General features: G+C 38.6%; 1 protein-coding gene across 1 annotated transcript; it reads right to left on the bottom strand.

Moving 5' to 3' along the window:
* Window positions 1–2,518: 2,518 nt before the first annotated feature.
* On the bottom strand, window positions 2,519–15,758 carry LOC124873857 (zinc finger and SCAN domain-containing protein 2-like). The gene is made up of 3 exons (XM_047374870.1): window positions 15,368–15,758; window positions 11,153–12,851; window positions 2,519–5,366 (listed from the first exon to the last, which is right to left on the bottom strand). The coding sequence occupies exons 2-3, from the start codon at window positions 12,776–12,778 to the stop codon at window positions 3,510–3,512; spliced, it is 3,483 nt and encodes a 1,160-aa protein (XP_047230826.1). The 5' UTR covers window positions 12,779–12,851; window positions 15,368–15,758; the 3' UTR covers window positions 2,519–3,509.
* Window positions 15,759–17,408: the final 1,650 nt, after the last annotated feature.

The raw sequence follows: 17,408 nt of genomic DNA on the forward strand, positions 1-17,408 counted from the left end.
AGAACCTGAAATAATTAACCAGATGGGAAGAGCGGAAATGTATCACATAGAGGGCCCCGGGCCCCACCCTCTGATTTTCAGTTGTAACATCTTTTGGTTGGTGATCAGTTCACTCTACCCAAAAGGTTCTGGATTCAATAAAAAAAAAATGTAAACATGTTTGACTAACAGCAACTGAGGTTGGGTTAGGTCTGTCCACCTAACACTTGCAGATCTATTTGTTCTAAGTAGCTATTCCAAGTATCTCCTCTAGTGCAGACTGGGGCAGACTCTGTCCACCAATGAATTGTGGGTAAACTCTACCTTAAACCATGTATGTGTCCTAAGTTTCTGGAGTATGGTTGAAAGACAGAAGCATTTGCTTTCAAAGAAAACAAAAAAGACACAACAACAAGAACCCTGAAAGGCCAGCTTGGCACTAGGAATAGGTCATATGGGATTAAAACATGATACTTTGTGGTATTTATTGTTATAATAACGTGGCAGTAAGAAGTATTTAACACTGCATTAATCTTTTTGGCTATAAATCTATAATTACATACAGTTGGAACCCCACAAATGCTCTAAAAAATATCAAATATGGTTCATTCAAACACCACTGGCATTTGTACCTTTAAACAGCAATATGCATATTTTTATATAAAGCAACTTTATTTATAAATCACTTTAAAAACACTGCCGTTGACCAAACTGCTGTATTACATTTTTTTGTTGCTCTCATTGAACCCAAATCGAGTTCTAACAACAAAACTAACAATCCAAACCATTATGCTGTTAGTTTTATGTTTGCAAACATCAACTATAAGAATTTAATGTTATGATGATAAATAAGAATTTTCAGCAGAATGACATTTTTTTCTTGGCAATGATAAACAATACCATAATTACCCATTATCATTTGGCCGAAAAATAAAACCATACTACAGTGAAACATGGTGGTGGCCACATCATTTTATGAGTTTAATGTTCTTTATACAAAACGTTACAAGTCTGTTTTAACTGAAAACCTTCAGGCATTGGCTGGAAACCTGAAGAAGGCTTTAATATTTCAGATTCACTAAAAGCATATCCCCATAAGTCAGCAAAAGAAGCACAAATTCAACAATTGTCTTTGTCAGAATCTGTGAACATCTCACGTCTAGTAATAAAGTCTTATCTTTATTTGACCAGTAGATGGCTTCATTATTCCAGGGATAAATGGAGGTAGCAATATACTCTTTTTGTTATACATGTGTTTGGCCAATTTATTACTGGCAGTGACTGATTTATTATGTTTTTTAGGGACAAGACATCTTAGCTGTGTAAATTCTGATGTGATCAAAACAGTTAATTTGGTTGAACAGTTTTCCACTGTCCAGATGTGAGAATAGCTTCTCACCTGTTTGAGTTCTCATAAGATATCTAACTCTAAACCTACGTTAAGTGAAAAGCGTTCATCTAAAACGCCTGGTTGTTTGGCCCGTGTGTCTCTGTGGCGACCTGTCCAGGGTGTACCCCACTTCTTACCCAATACCTATTGGAGGTAGACCCCAGCCCCCCCACCACTGCAAGGATAAGCAGGTGCGAACAATGAATGGATGGATAAATGGGTTTGGAGAGTTCTGGTTGGGTAGATTGTCCCATCCTTAAGTTATACAAGCAGACGGGCTGAAAAATCTAAAGAAAGTTTTTCTCTGCTCCAAATTCTCTTCAGTTCTGGTTTTTCTTCTTGCCATTTACCTCAACTTAATGATAAATACTAAGAATGTCACAATTAGAAACTGGATGAATTCACCTGGAAGTTAAGAATCGACTTTTTCCTATGTTCAATGTTAGTGATGTTCTGAGAAGAGATTATAGATACATCGGAGGATGTTGGATAGGCAGCTGCAGAGCAGGAGGAAAAGACCCCAGAGAAGATTCGTGATGAAGGAGGACCTGGAGATGGCTGGTGTAACAGTTAAAAAGGCAAAGGACAGGGTAGGATGGAGGTAGGTGATTCGCTGTTGCGACCCCTGAGAGGAGCAGCTGAAAAAAGAAGAAACTTTCATCATGACACATGTGTAGCTGCTACTAGCACCAATAGGATTGTGGATTCTCTTTATAAAAGTACACAAATTACTGCAACTCAGCCGACCCGCCTGTAAACTCCTGAAGGTTGCAGATGACACCACTGTTATTGGTCTGATCCAGGACAAAAGGTCTACTACATATGGACAGGAGGTGGTCCACAGGAGTGGTCAGAACCACCTGGAGCTCAACCACCTTTCACCAACCATAAAACCTGTCAAAACCTTTGTGAATACAGCTGATTCTGGGAAGATTCAACAACACCCATTTATGTATTTTCTATACAGCTATCTGGGCAGTGTGTTACAGCAAAGGAGAGAAAAACATCAACAACATATTTTTATTCATCTTACAGAGCAGTTTTTATGCTCTTGCTACCCAAACATATTGTTTCAAAGTACTTAGAAGAAAACATGCAGGACAAGATTTTGATTAAAGAACCAAGAAACGACAGAAAAATTCAAACGGATATGATTCATGCATTCATTTATTCATTCACTCACTCATGTAGCTCAAGTCTGTAAATATTTTTTCAACATAATCTTATCTGTATATTTTAACATCATATTTTTAGTATGGATTTAACTTAATTTAAATGTATTTTCAGTCACCTTCCATTAATGATGAATATTGTATTTCTTTCTGTTTGCAACATGAACATAACTCAGATGCTTACAGCACTGAACATTTGAACTCTTTTGCCTGTAGTAGTTGTTAGATATCCTGTCAGTAAAATGACATCAAACTATCTCCATCAGCCAATATAGAATATTGTTAGAAAAACCTTGTTGCATTTTATTTGTTGAATTTAAAATGAAATTAAAAAAACTTTTATTCTTTGATGTGACACAATTAAGTCAAAAATCGAATCAAAAAGCACCACCACCCTTATTACACAAGTGAGAAATACTTTAAATGAATATTTTGCAATCAGTTATAGTTAGTTAAACCAGAATTTTGTGAATTCTTTAGAATGCCGACCAACTGAACAATGATTCGGACCATCAGCGTCGCAGGAAGGAGTCAGGCACATCATTTCAAACAGATTCAACCACATTGAAAGTTGATATTATGACTGATGGCTAACATCATGTTTATAGGGACAATAAGATGATCCAACAGCAAAACAATGCACAAAATCATCATTTGTAGGGGTTGGTCTTCTATCCTAGCCTCAAGAAACCTTAAGTCCAGCTGATGTAAGCAGGACACCGAAGCATGACTTTAGTCCACCTGTGATTACACAAAACCGTTAATTATTCTAACAACATAGAAAATATAATGAGGACATCGCCAGCATCCGAGAAGACCAGAAGAATGAAGCCATTTTAGAGAATCTACAGTAAACCTTCCTGTGGCTTTTATATGTCCAGCAGATGGCGCTGGGACTCCAGGTGTAGCAGGGATGGAGATCTTTATTCATTCATAAAACCATCCATCGCTAATGTTTGCAGGACATTCTAGGGATTACCTCTGCAGACGTGTTTAGTCAGTTTACGTCTTGAAGTGAAGGCCTCGCCACACGACTGGCAGGAATACGGCCTCTCGCGTGTGTGAGTCTTCATGTGCACAGTCAGTGTGTATTTCTTGGCAAAACGTTTTCCACATACCTGACATGAAAAAGGCTTCTCACCTGTGTGGGTTCTTGTGTGACTGATCAGTACAGTGTTGTCAGAGAAGGATTTACCACAAACATCACAAGAATACGGCTTCTCGCCTGTGTGAATTCTCATGTGAATAGTCAAGTTACGCTTCCGAGTAAAACTTTTTCCACAAGTCAGACACAGGTGAGGCTTTTCACCTGTGTGAACTCTCAGGTGTTCATTTAAACTACTTCTCACCCTGAAACTTTTTCCACAGGTCAGGCATGAGAACGGCTTCTCACCTGTGTGAATTCTCATGTGACGAGCCAAATCGTAGCCAAGCCTGAAAGATGAGCCACAGACCTCACAGGTATACGGTTTCTCTTCCGTGTGAGCTCTCACGTGAATCTTAAAGGTGGTCTTTCTGATGAAACGCTCTCCACAAATCTGACAAGAGAAGGGCTTCTCGCCTGTGTGAGTTCTAGTGTGGATAGTCAAGTCATATCGTCGATAGAAACATTTTCCACAATTCAGACATGAAAATGGCTTCTCGCCTGTGTGGGTTCTAGTGTGACTATCCCACTGACTGCTAGTTCTGAATTTTTTATCACAAAATTCACAGGGGTAGGGCTTCTCACCCGTATGAATCCTCACATGTTTAGTCAAGTTATTCTGCTTAATAAAACCTTTTCCACAGGTCTCACATTTAAAAGGCTTCCCACCTGTGTGAGTTCTTAGGTGAGCAGTTAAGTACCTAAGCTGAGTAAAACTTTTCCCACACGCTTCACAGGTGGGCAAAATCTTTTTACGCCGCTTTGGTTTTGGATTGTTCTCATTGTCCCCATAATTTCTGGTGTCCTGATGTCTCTTCTCTGGCTCCAGGTCTTTATCGCTACCTGATCCTGGGTCTTTCTGGTTGCTTCCTTGCTGATGTTGGTTCTCAACTTCAGGGAAATTTGCAAAAATGACTTGGTTCTTGTTTGGTTCTGGTTCACTGTTATCCTTTTCTTCATAAATAGGAGTCACTATACAGGCTTCAGTCTCCTGCTTCAATACAAGCTGATCTTCATGCTGATCACAGCAGATTTCCTCCTGTTCCTCTTTAATCTGTGCAGGTTCTGGTTCCTCCTGTTCCTCTTTAATCTGTGCAGGTTCTGGTTCCTCCTGTTCCTCTTTAATCTGTGCAGGTTCTGGTTCCTCCTGTTCCTCTTTAATCTGTGCAGGTTCTGGTTCCTCCTGTTCCTCTTTCATCTGTGCAGGTTCTGGTTCCTCCTGTTCCTCTTTAATCTGTGCAGGTTCTGGTTCCTCCTGTTCCTCTTTAATCTGTGCAGGTTCTGGTTCCTCCTGTTCCTCTTTAATCTGTGCAGGTTCTGGTTCCTCTTGTTCCTCTTTCATCTGTGCAGGTTCTGGTTCCTCCTGTTCCTCTTTAATCTGTGCAGGTTCTGGTTCCTCCTGTTCCTCTTTAATCTGTGCAGGTTCTGGTTCCTCCTGTTCCTCTTTAATTTCCATCATCTGCTGCACTTCCGATTCCTGGCACCGTACGTCCTTATACACAGGAGTCACCATGAAGCTGTTGGTGTCCGGTTTTACCAAAAGTGGTCCATGACACTTAAAGATGCACAATTCAACATGTTCCTCTTTAATTGGTCGAGGTTCTGTTTCTTCTTTGATCTCTTCTCTTATCATCAGCCGGGATTCTGGTTCCTGCTGTTGCTCTTTCATCTCCATTTGGTTCTTTGTGGTCAAGACTGGAGTTCCTCTCCGTTAAACAGATGTCGATCAGTAGGAACCTCCCAAGCAGACATGATGTGGTGGACTGCCTGAGAAAGAAAAGAAGAACACGAAGTTTAATGTGACACAACATAGAGAATAAAAGCCCAATAATTGCTTTCTGAAAATGAACAAAAGACAAGAGCGTCCAATTTATTCCTCAAAGCATACAGTGATGTAAAAAGTATTTGTCTTCGTTTTTCTCCTTGTCACTCTTTGAATTATAAAATCAAAAAGTTTTTTTTTTGGGGGGGGGGGGGGGGAATCCAACAAGTCTTCGAGGCACAGAAGAAGAAATGCAGGGCCAGACCATCACACTAACATCTCCATGTCTGACAGTGGGTTTGTGCACCTTCTAAAAAGCTCTACTCTCATGGTAAACAAAGGAATTAATATTATGGCCACAATATATCATAAAAATGTTGTCGCAATGTCAGCATGCGCAAAGTTAGTATCTGAAAGGAAACTAGAATGCATTATTTGTGTAGGAGCAAGTATTCATACTTGGAATATAACTATTATCATTACATTAGATACCCACACCTTACACAGATGCTACTACCCGAGATGTACAAGGTCACAGACTGTTGGAAACAACATAATGATCGATAATGCAGCCCTAACTTTTATTATGACTAATAACTACAAAAGGTTTCCTTTCTACTATCGAGTATTTTGTTAGTATTTATCATGGTAAATACATGATAAATGATGTCAGCAATGGTGTTGAATCCTGATTGGCAAGCTAGAGGTTTCATAACTATCACTGGGCAAACTGAGGATTTCTACACTTATGTGTTTTTGGTTTCCAGCACCTTAACCAAGACATATCAGCGATAACTGTCACTGGGGAAATATTGTTATTACATAGAAACTATTTATATGAACAGAAGATAATTTGATTTCATTTGGATTTGTAAAAATATGTTTGAAATTCCACCAAGATGGTAGCTGAATCCATAAATACTACAGTAATGCTGTTTCAACGTTTAATAACCTAAAATGCAACTAAAACAAATGTATATGGCTGATTAAATTGATAGTTTCAACATGACATTTATTCATTGTCAAACATAATAAGAACTTTCAGTTTGGTTTCAGTGTCAAACTTCTCCCTGACATTTTTAAAATATTTTTTAACTGGGTTTTGCTGTCTAGCTTGTCCTTCCACTGTTATTTTTTGTTTCAGTTAACAATATAAATTGTTTAAAAAATAAAATCACATTACACTTCTCATATAATAAAACACCAAAGAAAGCAATCTGTTTACACCCTCAGTTCTTCCGCTAATTACATGGTTTACTAGCTCTCGTTTCCCCTCCCAATATGGCGGACGGGCTGACGTACCGCTGCCTCTCAAACAGTCAATGCAGCAGTTAGCTAGTATTGACTGTCACAGCTCGTACCTGATGGTTTTCTTACCGGCCAAACTCGTCTCTGATCCTCAGAAAAAGCTTGAAGAAACCCAGTGTTCAACAAATATCCCTTATTATCAACGTATAGCGCGTTTTGTGCTTTTAAAAGGAAACTGGTCGCTTCTTCGCCTCGGAGAGTTAGCTTCCCAGTTAGCTTGGAAGCTAACTGGTCCCTACCGGGCTGCTGCTGCTAAAACTGAATAATCTGCAATAAAGTCAGACTACAAATAATATCTACACTTAGAAGGAGAGATGGTGTTAAGTATTTACTCATGATGAGCAGAGGAGCATCAACCTTTCATTCCTTTCACCTTTCAGCTTCTTCTAACTATGGTTGATAAACTGAGGGAAACGTAGCATTGTCGCCAACTACTGGACTACTGCTGGATTGACAACAACAAAGTATTTCTCCATTAGTTAAAAAAAGATTGTATTACATATTTTCTACCCAGTGTAGTGCCAACATCATTATAAACAGTTGTTCTACGTTATACTCGTACCATATAATTTGGGATTTAAAAGAAATGAACAGTATTCATGAAACCTCTCAAACAAGTTGGTCATTTTAAAAACAGAGCAGATAAGAAGCAAAGACGGCTTGTTAAAATTTCTGATTTATGTCATAAAAACCTGAGAACACAATTTATTTCAAATCTTTCTCCATCTTTAATCTGACATGTATCCTTTCCAAATCCACTACTCAATTACCAATTATCAACGTACTAGAACTGACTTCCATAATGGTGGTCACCCTTAGGCTGATGCTCTTGTTAGTGGAAGACATTTCTATTCCCAAACAGTCCTTCTAAAAAGTAGAGAAAAAGTAAAACATGTATTTACCTCCTTACAGATGCTTTGATTTTCTCTTTTTTCCAGAAAAAGTTAAACTGAGTAAGTACAAAATGCAGTTTTCAAATGATTTTATTTAATAAGGGGAGAAAGCTATCCAAACCAACCTGGTCGTGGGTAAAAAGTGACACCCTGTGTGGCAACATCTGCAAATCAATTCCCTGTGATAAGTGTTAGTCACTTAAATCTCGGTGGAGGTTTTGTAACCCACTCTTATTTGCAGAGTTGTTATAATTCAGCCACTTTGAAGGATATTCGAGCATTAATAGCCGGTTTAAAGTCACCCACCATATTTCTCTCAGATTTAAATCCAAACCCCCAAAAAAGAGAGTAGTTGTTTTTAGCACCAAAAACATGAACGTTACAAATCAGCACTTAGATAGTAAAAAAGACACAGAGCACACAAAATTAAGTTTAAATTTAGAAACTACCACAGAGAACATACCATGCTAAAATCAAAGGATGTTATATTGGTTGGTATGGTACATTCTTAATGTACATAATTAAGTCTGAATTATTCTCATAATCTATCAGCAAAATAAGTCCATCACACATTTAATGTAAGGTAATTTCTACAGGTCCTTCTCAAAAAATTAGCATATTGTGATAAAGTTCATTATTTTCCATAATGTCATGATGAAAATTTAACATTCATATATTTTAGATTCATTGCACACTAACTGAAATATTTCAGGTCTTTTATTGTCTTAATACGGATGATTTTGGCATACAGCTCATGAAAACCCAAAATTCCTATCTCACAAAATTAGCATATTTCATCCGACCAATAAAAGAAAAGTGTTTTTAATACAAAAAACGTCAACCTTCAAATAATCATGTACAGTTATGCACTCAATACTTGGTCGGGAATCCTTTTGCAGAAATGACTGCTTCAATGCGGCGTGGCATGGAGGCAATCAGCCTGTGGCACTGCTGAGGTCTTATGGAGGCCCAGGATGCTTCGATAGCGGCCTTTAGCTCATCCAGAGTGTTGGGTCTTGAGTCTCTCAACGTTCTCTTCACAATATCCCACAGATTCTCTATGGGGTTCAGGTCAGGAGAGTTGGCAGGCCAATTGAGCACAGTGATACCATGGTCAGTAAACCATTTACCAGTGGTTTTGGCACTGTGAGCAGGTGCCAGGTCGTGCTGAAAAATGAAATCTTCATCTCCATAAAGCTTTTCAGCAGATGGAAGCATGAAGTGCTCCAAAATCTCCTGATAGCTAGCTGCATTGACCCTGCCCTTGATAAAACACAGTGGACCAACACCAGCAGCTGACACGGCACCCCAGACCATCACTGACTGTGGGTACTTGACACTGGACTTCTGGCATTTTGGCATTTCCTTCTCCCCAGTCTTCCTCCAGACTCTGGCACCTTGATTTCTGAATGACATGCAGAATTTGCTTTCATCTGAAAAAAGTTATTTGGACCACGGAGCAACAGTCCAGTGCTGCTTCTCTGTAGCCCAGGTCAGGCGCTTCTGCCGCTGTTTCTGGTTCAAAAGTGGCTTGACCTGGGGAATGCGGCACTTGTAGCCCATTTCCTGCACACGCCTGTGCACGGTGGCTCTGGATGTTTCTACTCCAGACTCAGTCCACTGCTTCCGCAGGTCCCCCAAGGTCTGGAATCGGCCCTTCTCCACAATCTTCCTCAGGGTCCGGTCACCTCTTCTCGTTGTGCAGCGTTTTCTGCCACACTTTTTCCTTCCCACAGACTTCCCACTGAGGTGCCTTGATACAGCACTCTGGGAACAGCCTATTCGTTCAGAAATGTCTTTCTGTGTCTTACCCTCTTGCTTGAGGGTGTCAATAGTGGCCTTCTGGACAGCAGTCAGGTCGGCAGTCTTACCCATGATTGGGGTTTTGAGTGATGAACCAGGCTGGGAGTTTTAAAGGCCTCAGGAATCTTTTGCAGGTGTTTAGAGTTAACTCGTTGATTCAGATGATTAGGTTCATAGCTCGTTTAGAGACCCTTTTAATGATATGCTAATTTTGTGAGATAGGAATTTTGGGTTTTCATGAGCTGTATGCCAAAATCATCCGTATTAAGACAATAAAAGACCTGAAATATTTCAGTTAGTGTGCAATGAATCTAAAATATATGAATGTTACATTTTCATCATGACATTATGGAAAATAATGAACTTTATCACAATATGCTAATATTTTGAGAAGGACCTGTATGTTTCTCAGCTAAAGATTTACTTACCAATAAAATTAATAACAGATTATGTTTATAATTAATTACACTAATGGCTGTTTCCTTATGATTTATTTATTTAGAACAAAAAAAAAGATTTTACCATGAATGCCACAATATGCTTTCCTGGAAAAAATGGGTACATCTTCTAAATAAGAACCTAACATTTTTTTCCAAGCTCGTGAAATGTTCAATCAAAGGTTTACTGCTCAGGCTTTAAAAGAAAGGCTTCATGGCCTATTTTTGAGTAATTATACCAAATTGTACTTTGAAAGGGGAAGAGATGGGAGAGGAAAAAAGTTTCACAACCGCATGGGCATCAGAGGAACTGAACCAGAACTCAGGAACATAAGATTGTCGTTACTAATGTCCCAAAACTGCTGCACTCCTGCCTTGTGGTTTGACTTTACCCTCCTCAGGATAGTCAGCTTCCAGCTTTACCCAAAAAATTAGATGGGAGTAATAAAGCGCACGATGAAAGCAAAAACATTTATTAGAACCGAATGTCAAGTGGGTGAGTCGGCCGGATTGAGCTGGTTCTGTTTCTCTCCATCACCGGACCTGTGCATTCTGAGGATCCACTCTCTTAGGGAGCTGATCAGCCAATCAGAAGCAGACTAAGATCAACATGTGGCAACCAATGATAAAAATGGATTCTATTACCTTTTCCAACAGCATCTGTACATAAGCAGATAAAATACCATCTCATGCCAGCAGCTTCTTCCATGTTGAAGTTTTCCAGCATATATTTTTATTGGAGACAAAGACAAGCTCACAGAGGTTACCACAGTTAATATTTAAACTGACCTAAATATGGATAATTTATTACATTCCAGACATTAAAAAGTACCTTGAACTGCTAAAATAGTAGTTTTACTTGAAAGATCCACAAATGATGAAACAACAAAAACTGAAAAAAAGCATTGAACTTTGTGGCAAATCAAAGATACATAAAGTCATGTGATAATAAAACAATGTAAAATATCTACTGAACATCAACAGATTTTTGTTTTTTGGAAAATTATAGACAAAGTCTGGAAAAAAATTGAATATTTCTTTATAATCAGTTTAACTTTTTCTATTCTAATCCATATTTGGAAAAACGATCGTAAAAAATATACTTTTAAAGGCATAAGAACCATGTTTATTTGTCCAGTAGATGGCGCTGTGACTCCAGGTACAGACGTGCACTCATAGAATGGATGAAATTTTGCCCTTTGTTAGTCAAACGAAGCTTGATTTGTTTTGCCAGTGTGTGTAAAACGTCCTAGAGATTCATTTAACACACGTGTTTAGTCAGTTTACCTCTGGAAATGAAGCCCTCGCCACACGACTCGCAGGAAAACGGCTTCTCACCTGTGTGAGTTCTCGTGTGAACAGTCAACGTGTATTTTTTGGTGAAACTTTTGCCACAATAAGGACATGAAAAAGATTTCTCACCTGAGTGGGTTCTGACATGATTGATCAATATAGTATTGTCAGTAAAAGACCTTCCACATATATCACAAGAATACGGCTTCTCACCTGTGTGAGTTCTCATGTGAATAGTTAAGTTATGCTTCCGAGCAAAACTTTTTCCACAAGCCAAACAGAGATGAGGCTTCTCACCTGTGTGAACTCGGATGTGTCCATTTAGACTACCTCGTTCCCTGAACGTTTTTCCACAGGTCAGGCATGAAAACGGCTTCTCGCCTGTGTGAATTCTCGTGTGACGAGCCAAATCATAGCTGTAATTGAAAGACGAATCGCAGACCTCACACGTATACGGTTTCCCTTCTGTGTGAGCTCTCACGTGAAAATTGAAGGTGATCTTCCTGATGAAACGCTCTCCACAAATGTGACATGAAAAGGGCTTCTCGCCTGTGTGAGTTCTCATGTGGACATTCAGGTCGTATCGTCTGGAGAAACCTTTTCCACATGTCGGACATGAACAAGGCTTCTCACCTGTGTGGGTTCTGGTGTGGCTGGCCCATTGACTTGTGGTTCTGAAGGATTTATCACACAATTCACAGGGGTAGGGCTTCTCACCCGTATGAACTCTTACATGTTTAGTCAAGTTATTTTGTTTGGTAAAGGTTTTTCCACAGGTCACACACCGGAAAGGCTTCCCAGCTATGTGAATTTTTGTGTGGCTGGCCCACTGACTAGTGGTTCTGAAAGATTTATCGCACAGTTCACAAGGATAAGGCTTCTCTCCCGTGTGAATGCTCATGTGGACAGTCAGATTGTTCTGCTTGGTGAAACCTTTTCCACAGGTCTCACACTGGAAAGGTTTCCCATCTTTGTGAGTTCTTAGGTGAGCAGTCAGGTACCTAAGCTGAGTGAAACTTTTACCACATATTTCACAGGAGGGCAACTTTTTCTTACGCCGTCTCTTTCCTGGCTTCAGATCTTTGTCTTCAGTTGATCCGGAGTCTTTCTCATTGCTTCCTTGCTGATGATGATTTTCAGCTATAGGCGAGTTTGCAGAAAAAAGTTGGTCTTTGTTTGGTTCTGGTTTACTGTCCTCATCTGAAGGAGTCCCCATCAGGGTTTCAGTCTCTTGCTTCACTAGAAGCTGCTCTTCATCCTGATTACTGCAGAGATCATCCTCTTCCTCTTTAATCTGTACAGCTTCTGACTCCTCGTGTTCTTCTTTAATCTGTACAGGTTCTAGATCATCTTTAACCTGCAAAGGTTCTGGTTTTGCACTGATCTCCCTCATCTGCTGAAGATCTGGTTCATCGCAGACATCTTCCTCATGGGCAGAAGTCACCATAACGGTTTCTATCTCCTGCTTAATTAAAAGCTGCCCTTCATCCTGAAAGAGGCAAAACTCTTCCTGTTCTTCTTTGATCGATGGAGATTCTTGGTCCGCGCTCATCATTACTGTTGGCTGGTGTTCTGGTTCCTTCTGCTCCTCCTTCATTGCCTGACATTTGGTTCTTTATGGTCAAGATCGGAGATCCCCGCAGTAATGAGAAAGTGATCAATAAGAAGACCTGAAGGAAAGAAAACAGAAGATTGTTAATGTTACGTTTTTACAAAAACACATTTGTGAGACATAGAAGATGTTAACCTAAAAATTAAGATAATATTTTTACCAAAATGTATATAATTTATTATCACAATCAATCATAAAACATTAAATACTTTTTGTTCGGCCTCAAAATTACAAATAATATACAAAAAATTAAAGGCATCGATATTTATAACAACACAGCAAATGTAAAGATGGAGCATAATTACTGTTTTAATGAAATTATTTAAAAGCTTATGAAAGATGTCACCAGCAATAGCTCAGTTTTGTCTCATGTTTGCTTAATGAAATGATCTTCGTTTAAAGTAGTTAAAACCAAATCGCTGATGTCAGAACTAGTGATGTGTTCTTCTGTGTCGAGCATCCAGGCAGATTTTTAGAAAGTGCGCATGGAGGCTTGAGTTGATGAAGCATGTGGCGATGTTCGGCCTCGAGAGCTGGTCGTACCACGGGACTGGGTTTGCTTATGGTTCGAAGTAGCAAAACGCTGCTGATTCCCCGTCACATTTTGTTGTCTTGGGATTTTATTGTGTCTGCGTGACCAATCTATCTTAGGGTCTTTTTTTTGCCATGGAACCAGTAAGAATAAGTAGAGAATGGACAGAAAAATGTTTTTCCCAACTTACCCACCAAGCTTAAACTAAACATAAAACATTAAACAAATGAAATCAGCAATGTTTTGTCCTTCAACAATCTGGAAAACAAAATCTAAACAGAAAATAAATTATTATTACATATTAGAAAACTAACTAAACATAATAAAAAAAGAAGTTGAGTATTTGCTACATATAATAAATAAGACCAAATTATTTTGACCAAACAAATTTGCTCCCAATTTAATGCAGCTAGTAACAATAATTACATTGAAATGGTAAATGGTCTGCACTGGTATAGTGTTTACACTACAATCAGTCATCCACCCATTCACACACTGACTGTGTTTAACCATGTTGTAGCCACAGCTGCTCTGGGGCAGACCGGATCACTCCAAGTTCAAATTTCAGGTGGTTCCACAGAGTTGACAGGTCGCCGCCACAAAATAGCAAATTGCTGTTTTTTAAACATTTTTAGGCTACATTCACACCACAGGTCTTGATGCTCAAATGAATTTTTTTGCTGAAACCTGATTTTTCTGGTTTTGCTACTACTTAAATTGCGACCAACATCAGACTTCAGTCTGAGCGGTTCACAAACTCAAAGCACAGAAGGGGAAAGCAGACGTCCATAGCCACTCACTGTTTACGGAAGTAATAATGGATGTCTGCACCAGTTCTCCTTTTTCTGCCACATACCTCTGACTTTTCACAGCATCATGGCATCACTAGGTCAACGTTAATAAAGAAGAGTTTCAACGCAGATCATTGCAAAATAGTTATGATTACTTTGTTAATCTGACCATTTGAACCTGAAATAAAAAGTCAAAGATAAATCCTATTAACTTCACAGCAGTTAGTTTTATTAATGATATGGTCAGGGACATGGCACAGAATGGCATAGGCACCTAAATAAAGGAGCAACTAATTCCCTTTTTTTTTAAATTAGGGGAACAAACTTATGTTCACTATCAATGGGGGAGGGTATTCATGTTTGCCAAAGTTTTGAGCAACATTCAGCAAACACTCGTACTTGGAAAGGACAAGAGCCTAAATTTAACATCACAAATTACTGTTGAGAACTCTGAGTAGATGTTTAACCACTGTCAGATCCTACTTCCCATCAATGAACCACACCTGTTCCGTACACCTCTCAGTCATCGTGTTTACCACAGCATCTGGATACACACGTTGGAAATCTTGGTGCCTCATAGCCAACATATTGCTCTTTGCTTTCTCCATAGATTGACTTTGTTCTGAAAAATATGAGTCCTTGTAACAGGAATGTGAGGTTTGTCTAAATAAGTTTATTCCTTCTTCAAATGCATTTTATTTATTCAGCAAGTTGTTTCAGGACTGGGTCTTATTTGTTATATTATTTATAAATGTTATATGATACTCTTGACAATTGCGGGTTACCATAGCAACCAGTAATAGTCCTGTTTTTCTGTTACTGCCTATAACTGTGATATGTACTAAGATCAGCTCTGTGTTTTCTTAATAATGATTATATTTTAACGTATATTTTACATGTGAAATTTTGCCATGTTTTGTATATTTTGTTAAGCGTTATTACAATTAATGTTGTGTATTTCAGCTGTATTTATTTTTCGAAGTGACAAAATATTTGAAACAACAATGTGAAATACTTTGCCTGACTTAAAAGTTTGCTAAAAAAAAAAAAAAAAAAAAAGAAAGGAAACAATAAACGCCTTTAATCCCATTAACACCGCAGCTCCTCCGCTCACTTCAAAGCTTCCTTGGCTGCTGTTGCCCCTGCCAATATGGCGGACGTACTGACACGTCGTTGCAGCTCAGGCAGTCAATGTAGCAGTCAAGCTTGCTAGCATTTTTTGCCATACTTTGAAAGACAAGGTTCTCTTACCGTTCAAACCCGTTTTTCTCTCCTCTGAGAAAAAGAATAAAACAGTCCAAGATCCAGTTAATGTCCACTATTTTCTCTTTGAAGTCGTTTTTGTGCTTTTCGTTAAACGAAACTGGTTGCTTCTTGTCTTCGAGGAGTTAGCTTCTCGGTTAGCTCAGAGGCTAACTAGTCTCCCTCAGGTTGTTGACAAAACAGGGGGAAAAAATCGGTTAAAGGCAAGCTGCAAATACTATCGGAGTTTGGAATGAACGATGATTTTAGATTGTCTTTAAACGAAGAGCATAGACTTTTTTTAAATCACGCATCGAGGTACATCATCACTGTTGTATCGAGACGAGCTCCTCCGTGAGGATGTTTTTTTTCAAACAGTTCTGCCTCATTGTGCTATGACCACGAGCGATAACCACCGCTACTGCATTCAAGTACACCTTATATGGAAATCAAATTATTTACACTGAAATAAAATTTAGCACAAAATGTCACCACATTCATATTCAACACTTCTTAAGCAGCATCCTTGATCATTTTCATATTGTTTTACTGGTGTGAATAAATGACCAAATCTGACCAAAGCTCCAGTAAGTTACTATTGGCTCTTTAAAATACTATAAAAATAATAATGATATCAAATGGCCCTGACAAAACATCAGCATGGCGATGGACCACGGCCAGCACAAAATGCAGTAGGAGCAGCCCTACTACTGGACTGGGACACATTGGTTATGATACCTACAAGGTCAAGAATCTAGAGAAAATAAATAGGAAAGTTTTACTATTTAGTTGGTAGAGTAACTCAAATATTTGTTGTAATTTAACCGTTCTTTTCCAGATATGAAACCTCTGAGAGCTTTAAAAACTAGTGATGGGCATTCCGGCTCTTTTCTGAGAGCCGGTTCTTTTGGCTCTGCTCACTAAAAAGTGCTGGTTCTTTCGGCTCCCAGGTGGCTCCTCAGATTTTTTGTTTATTACATGAATTCATGACCAAAAATAATATCAAATAGTGTGTCTAAAGAAGTACTAATATAAAAAACATGCATTATATGAAATGTTTTTTTATTATGTGGCTTTATTTGTAAATTACATATAAACTGAAGCAGAGTATGACAAAAAGTATAAAATAAATATACAATAAAATATTAAATATAAAAACAAACACCTCCCAGGTGCTATTTTATCTCTGACATCTGAATGAAGATAAGGTACTTCATCAACATTCTTGCACAGTTTTGTTGTGTTGTTTTGTTTATATACAGATATGAAATCTCTATAAATAAACTATTACATTTTCTTACTTATTTAATTGTCAATTTGCTTATTCTGAAACATATTTGCAAGTAGAAATGTGTCAAATCTTATCATCACATCTATGGAAGTCGTGCCTAATTATTGGAGCATCTTCTGGAAGGTGAAGACAGTTATACAAGACTAATGACTTGGTTACTTTAAATACCTGAAAACAGGAACCAAGCTGCATAAAAAGTCAGCAGGAGGAAGCTTTCAGTCCATGAAAGAAGACATTTGTGTTGAAACTTTTTCCACACCAGAACAGATGCAGTTCTTTACTGGTTCTATTAAAGAACCAGTCTGGTTTTCCACAGCTAGACAGCCAGCTTGGTTCCATGTCACAATGATTTTGCTCTAAAAACAAGCAAAAGAAAAACTGAACATGTGGCCTGTAACATCTGTTGAAACACACACTTGATGTGTATGATCATATCATACACAAGGCTGTCTTTTGGTTTTATTTAAAGACTGTCATCATTTTACTGGGAAAAGCTTTGTTTTTCACCAGGTCCTGTTTTCTTCATTGCTGTCCTTCTCTTCCTCTTCCTCATTCAGTCAGTTTTTACCTATGGTTCTCGAGGAAGCAGTTTCTCTTCTTTAATATGCAGAGGAACATCTTGCAACTGATGCATTGCATGTATGTTTTGCCCTTGTAACCTCGGTTTCGGCATCTCTCTGCATGGTTCCAGTCTACCATCTCTGGGATGTTCCTGGCTCCATATCTCTTTAACGATGCTTCTGGTTGTGGAATCCTCTT

The sequence above is a fragment of the Girardinichthys multiradiatus genome, chromosome 9 (genome assembly GCF_021462225.1).
Source record: "Girardinichthys multiradiatus isolate DD_20200921_A chromosome 9, DD_fGirMul_XY1, whole genome shotgun sequence".
Lineage (NCBI taxonomy): Eukaryota > Metazoa > Chordata > Actinopteri > Cyprinodontiformes > Goodeidae > Girardinichthys > Girardinichthys multiradiatus.

What these genes read in the sequence shown, in the direction of transcription:
- LOC124873857 (XM_047374870.1), bottom strand. Translation starts at nt 12,778, where the DNA reads ATGAAGGAGGAGCAGAAGGAACCAGAACACCAGCCAACAGTAATGATG. An exon ending in AACTGACTAAACACGTGTGT is followed by an intron (nt 5,367 to 11,152) that starts TAAATGAATCTC and finishes TTGACCACAAAG; the next exon opens with AACCAAATGGAGATGAAAGA.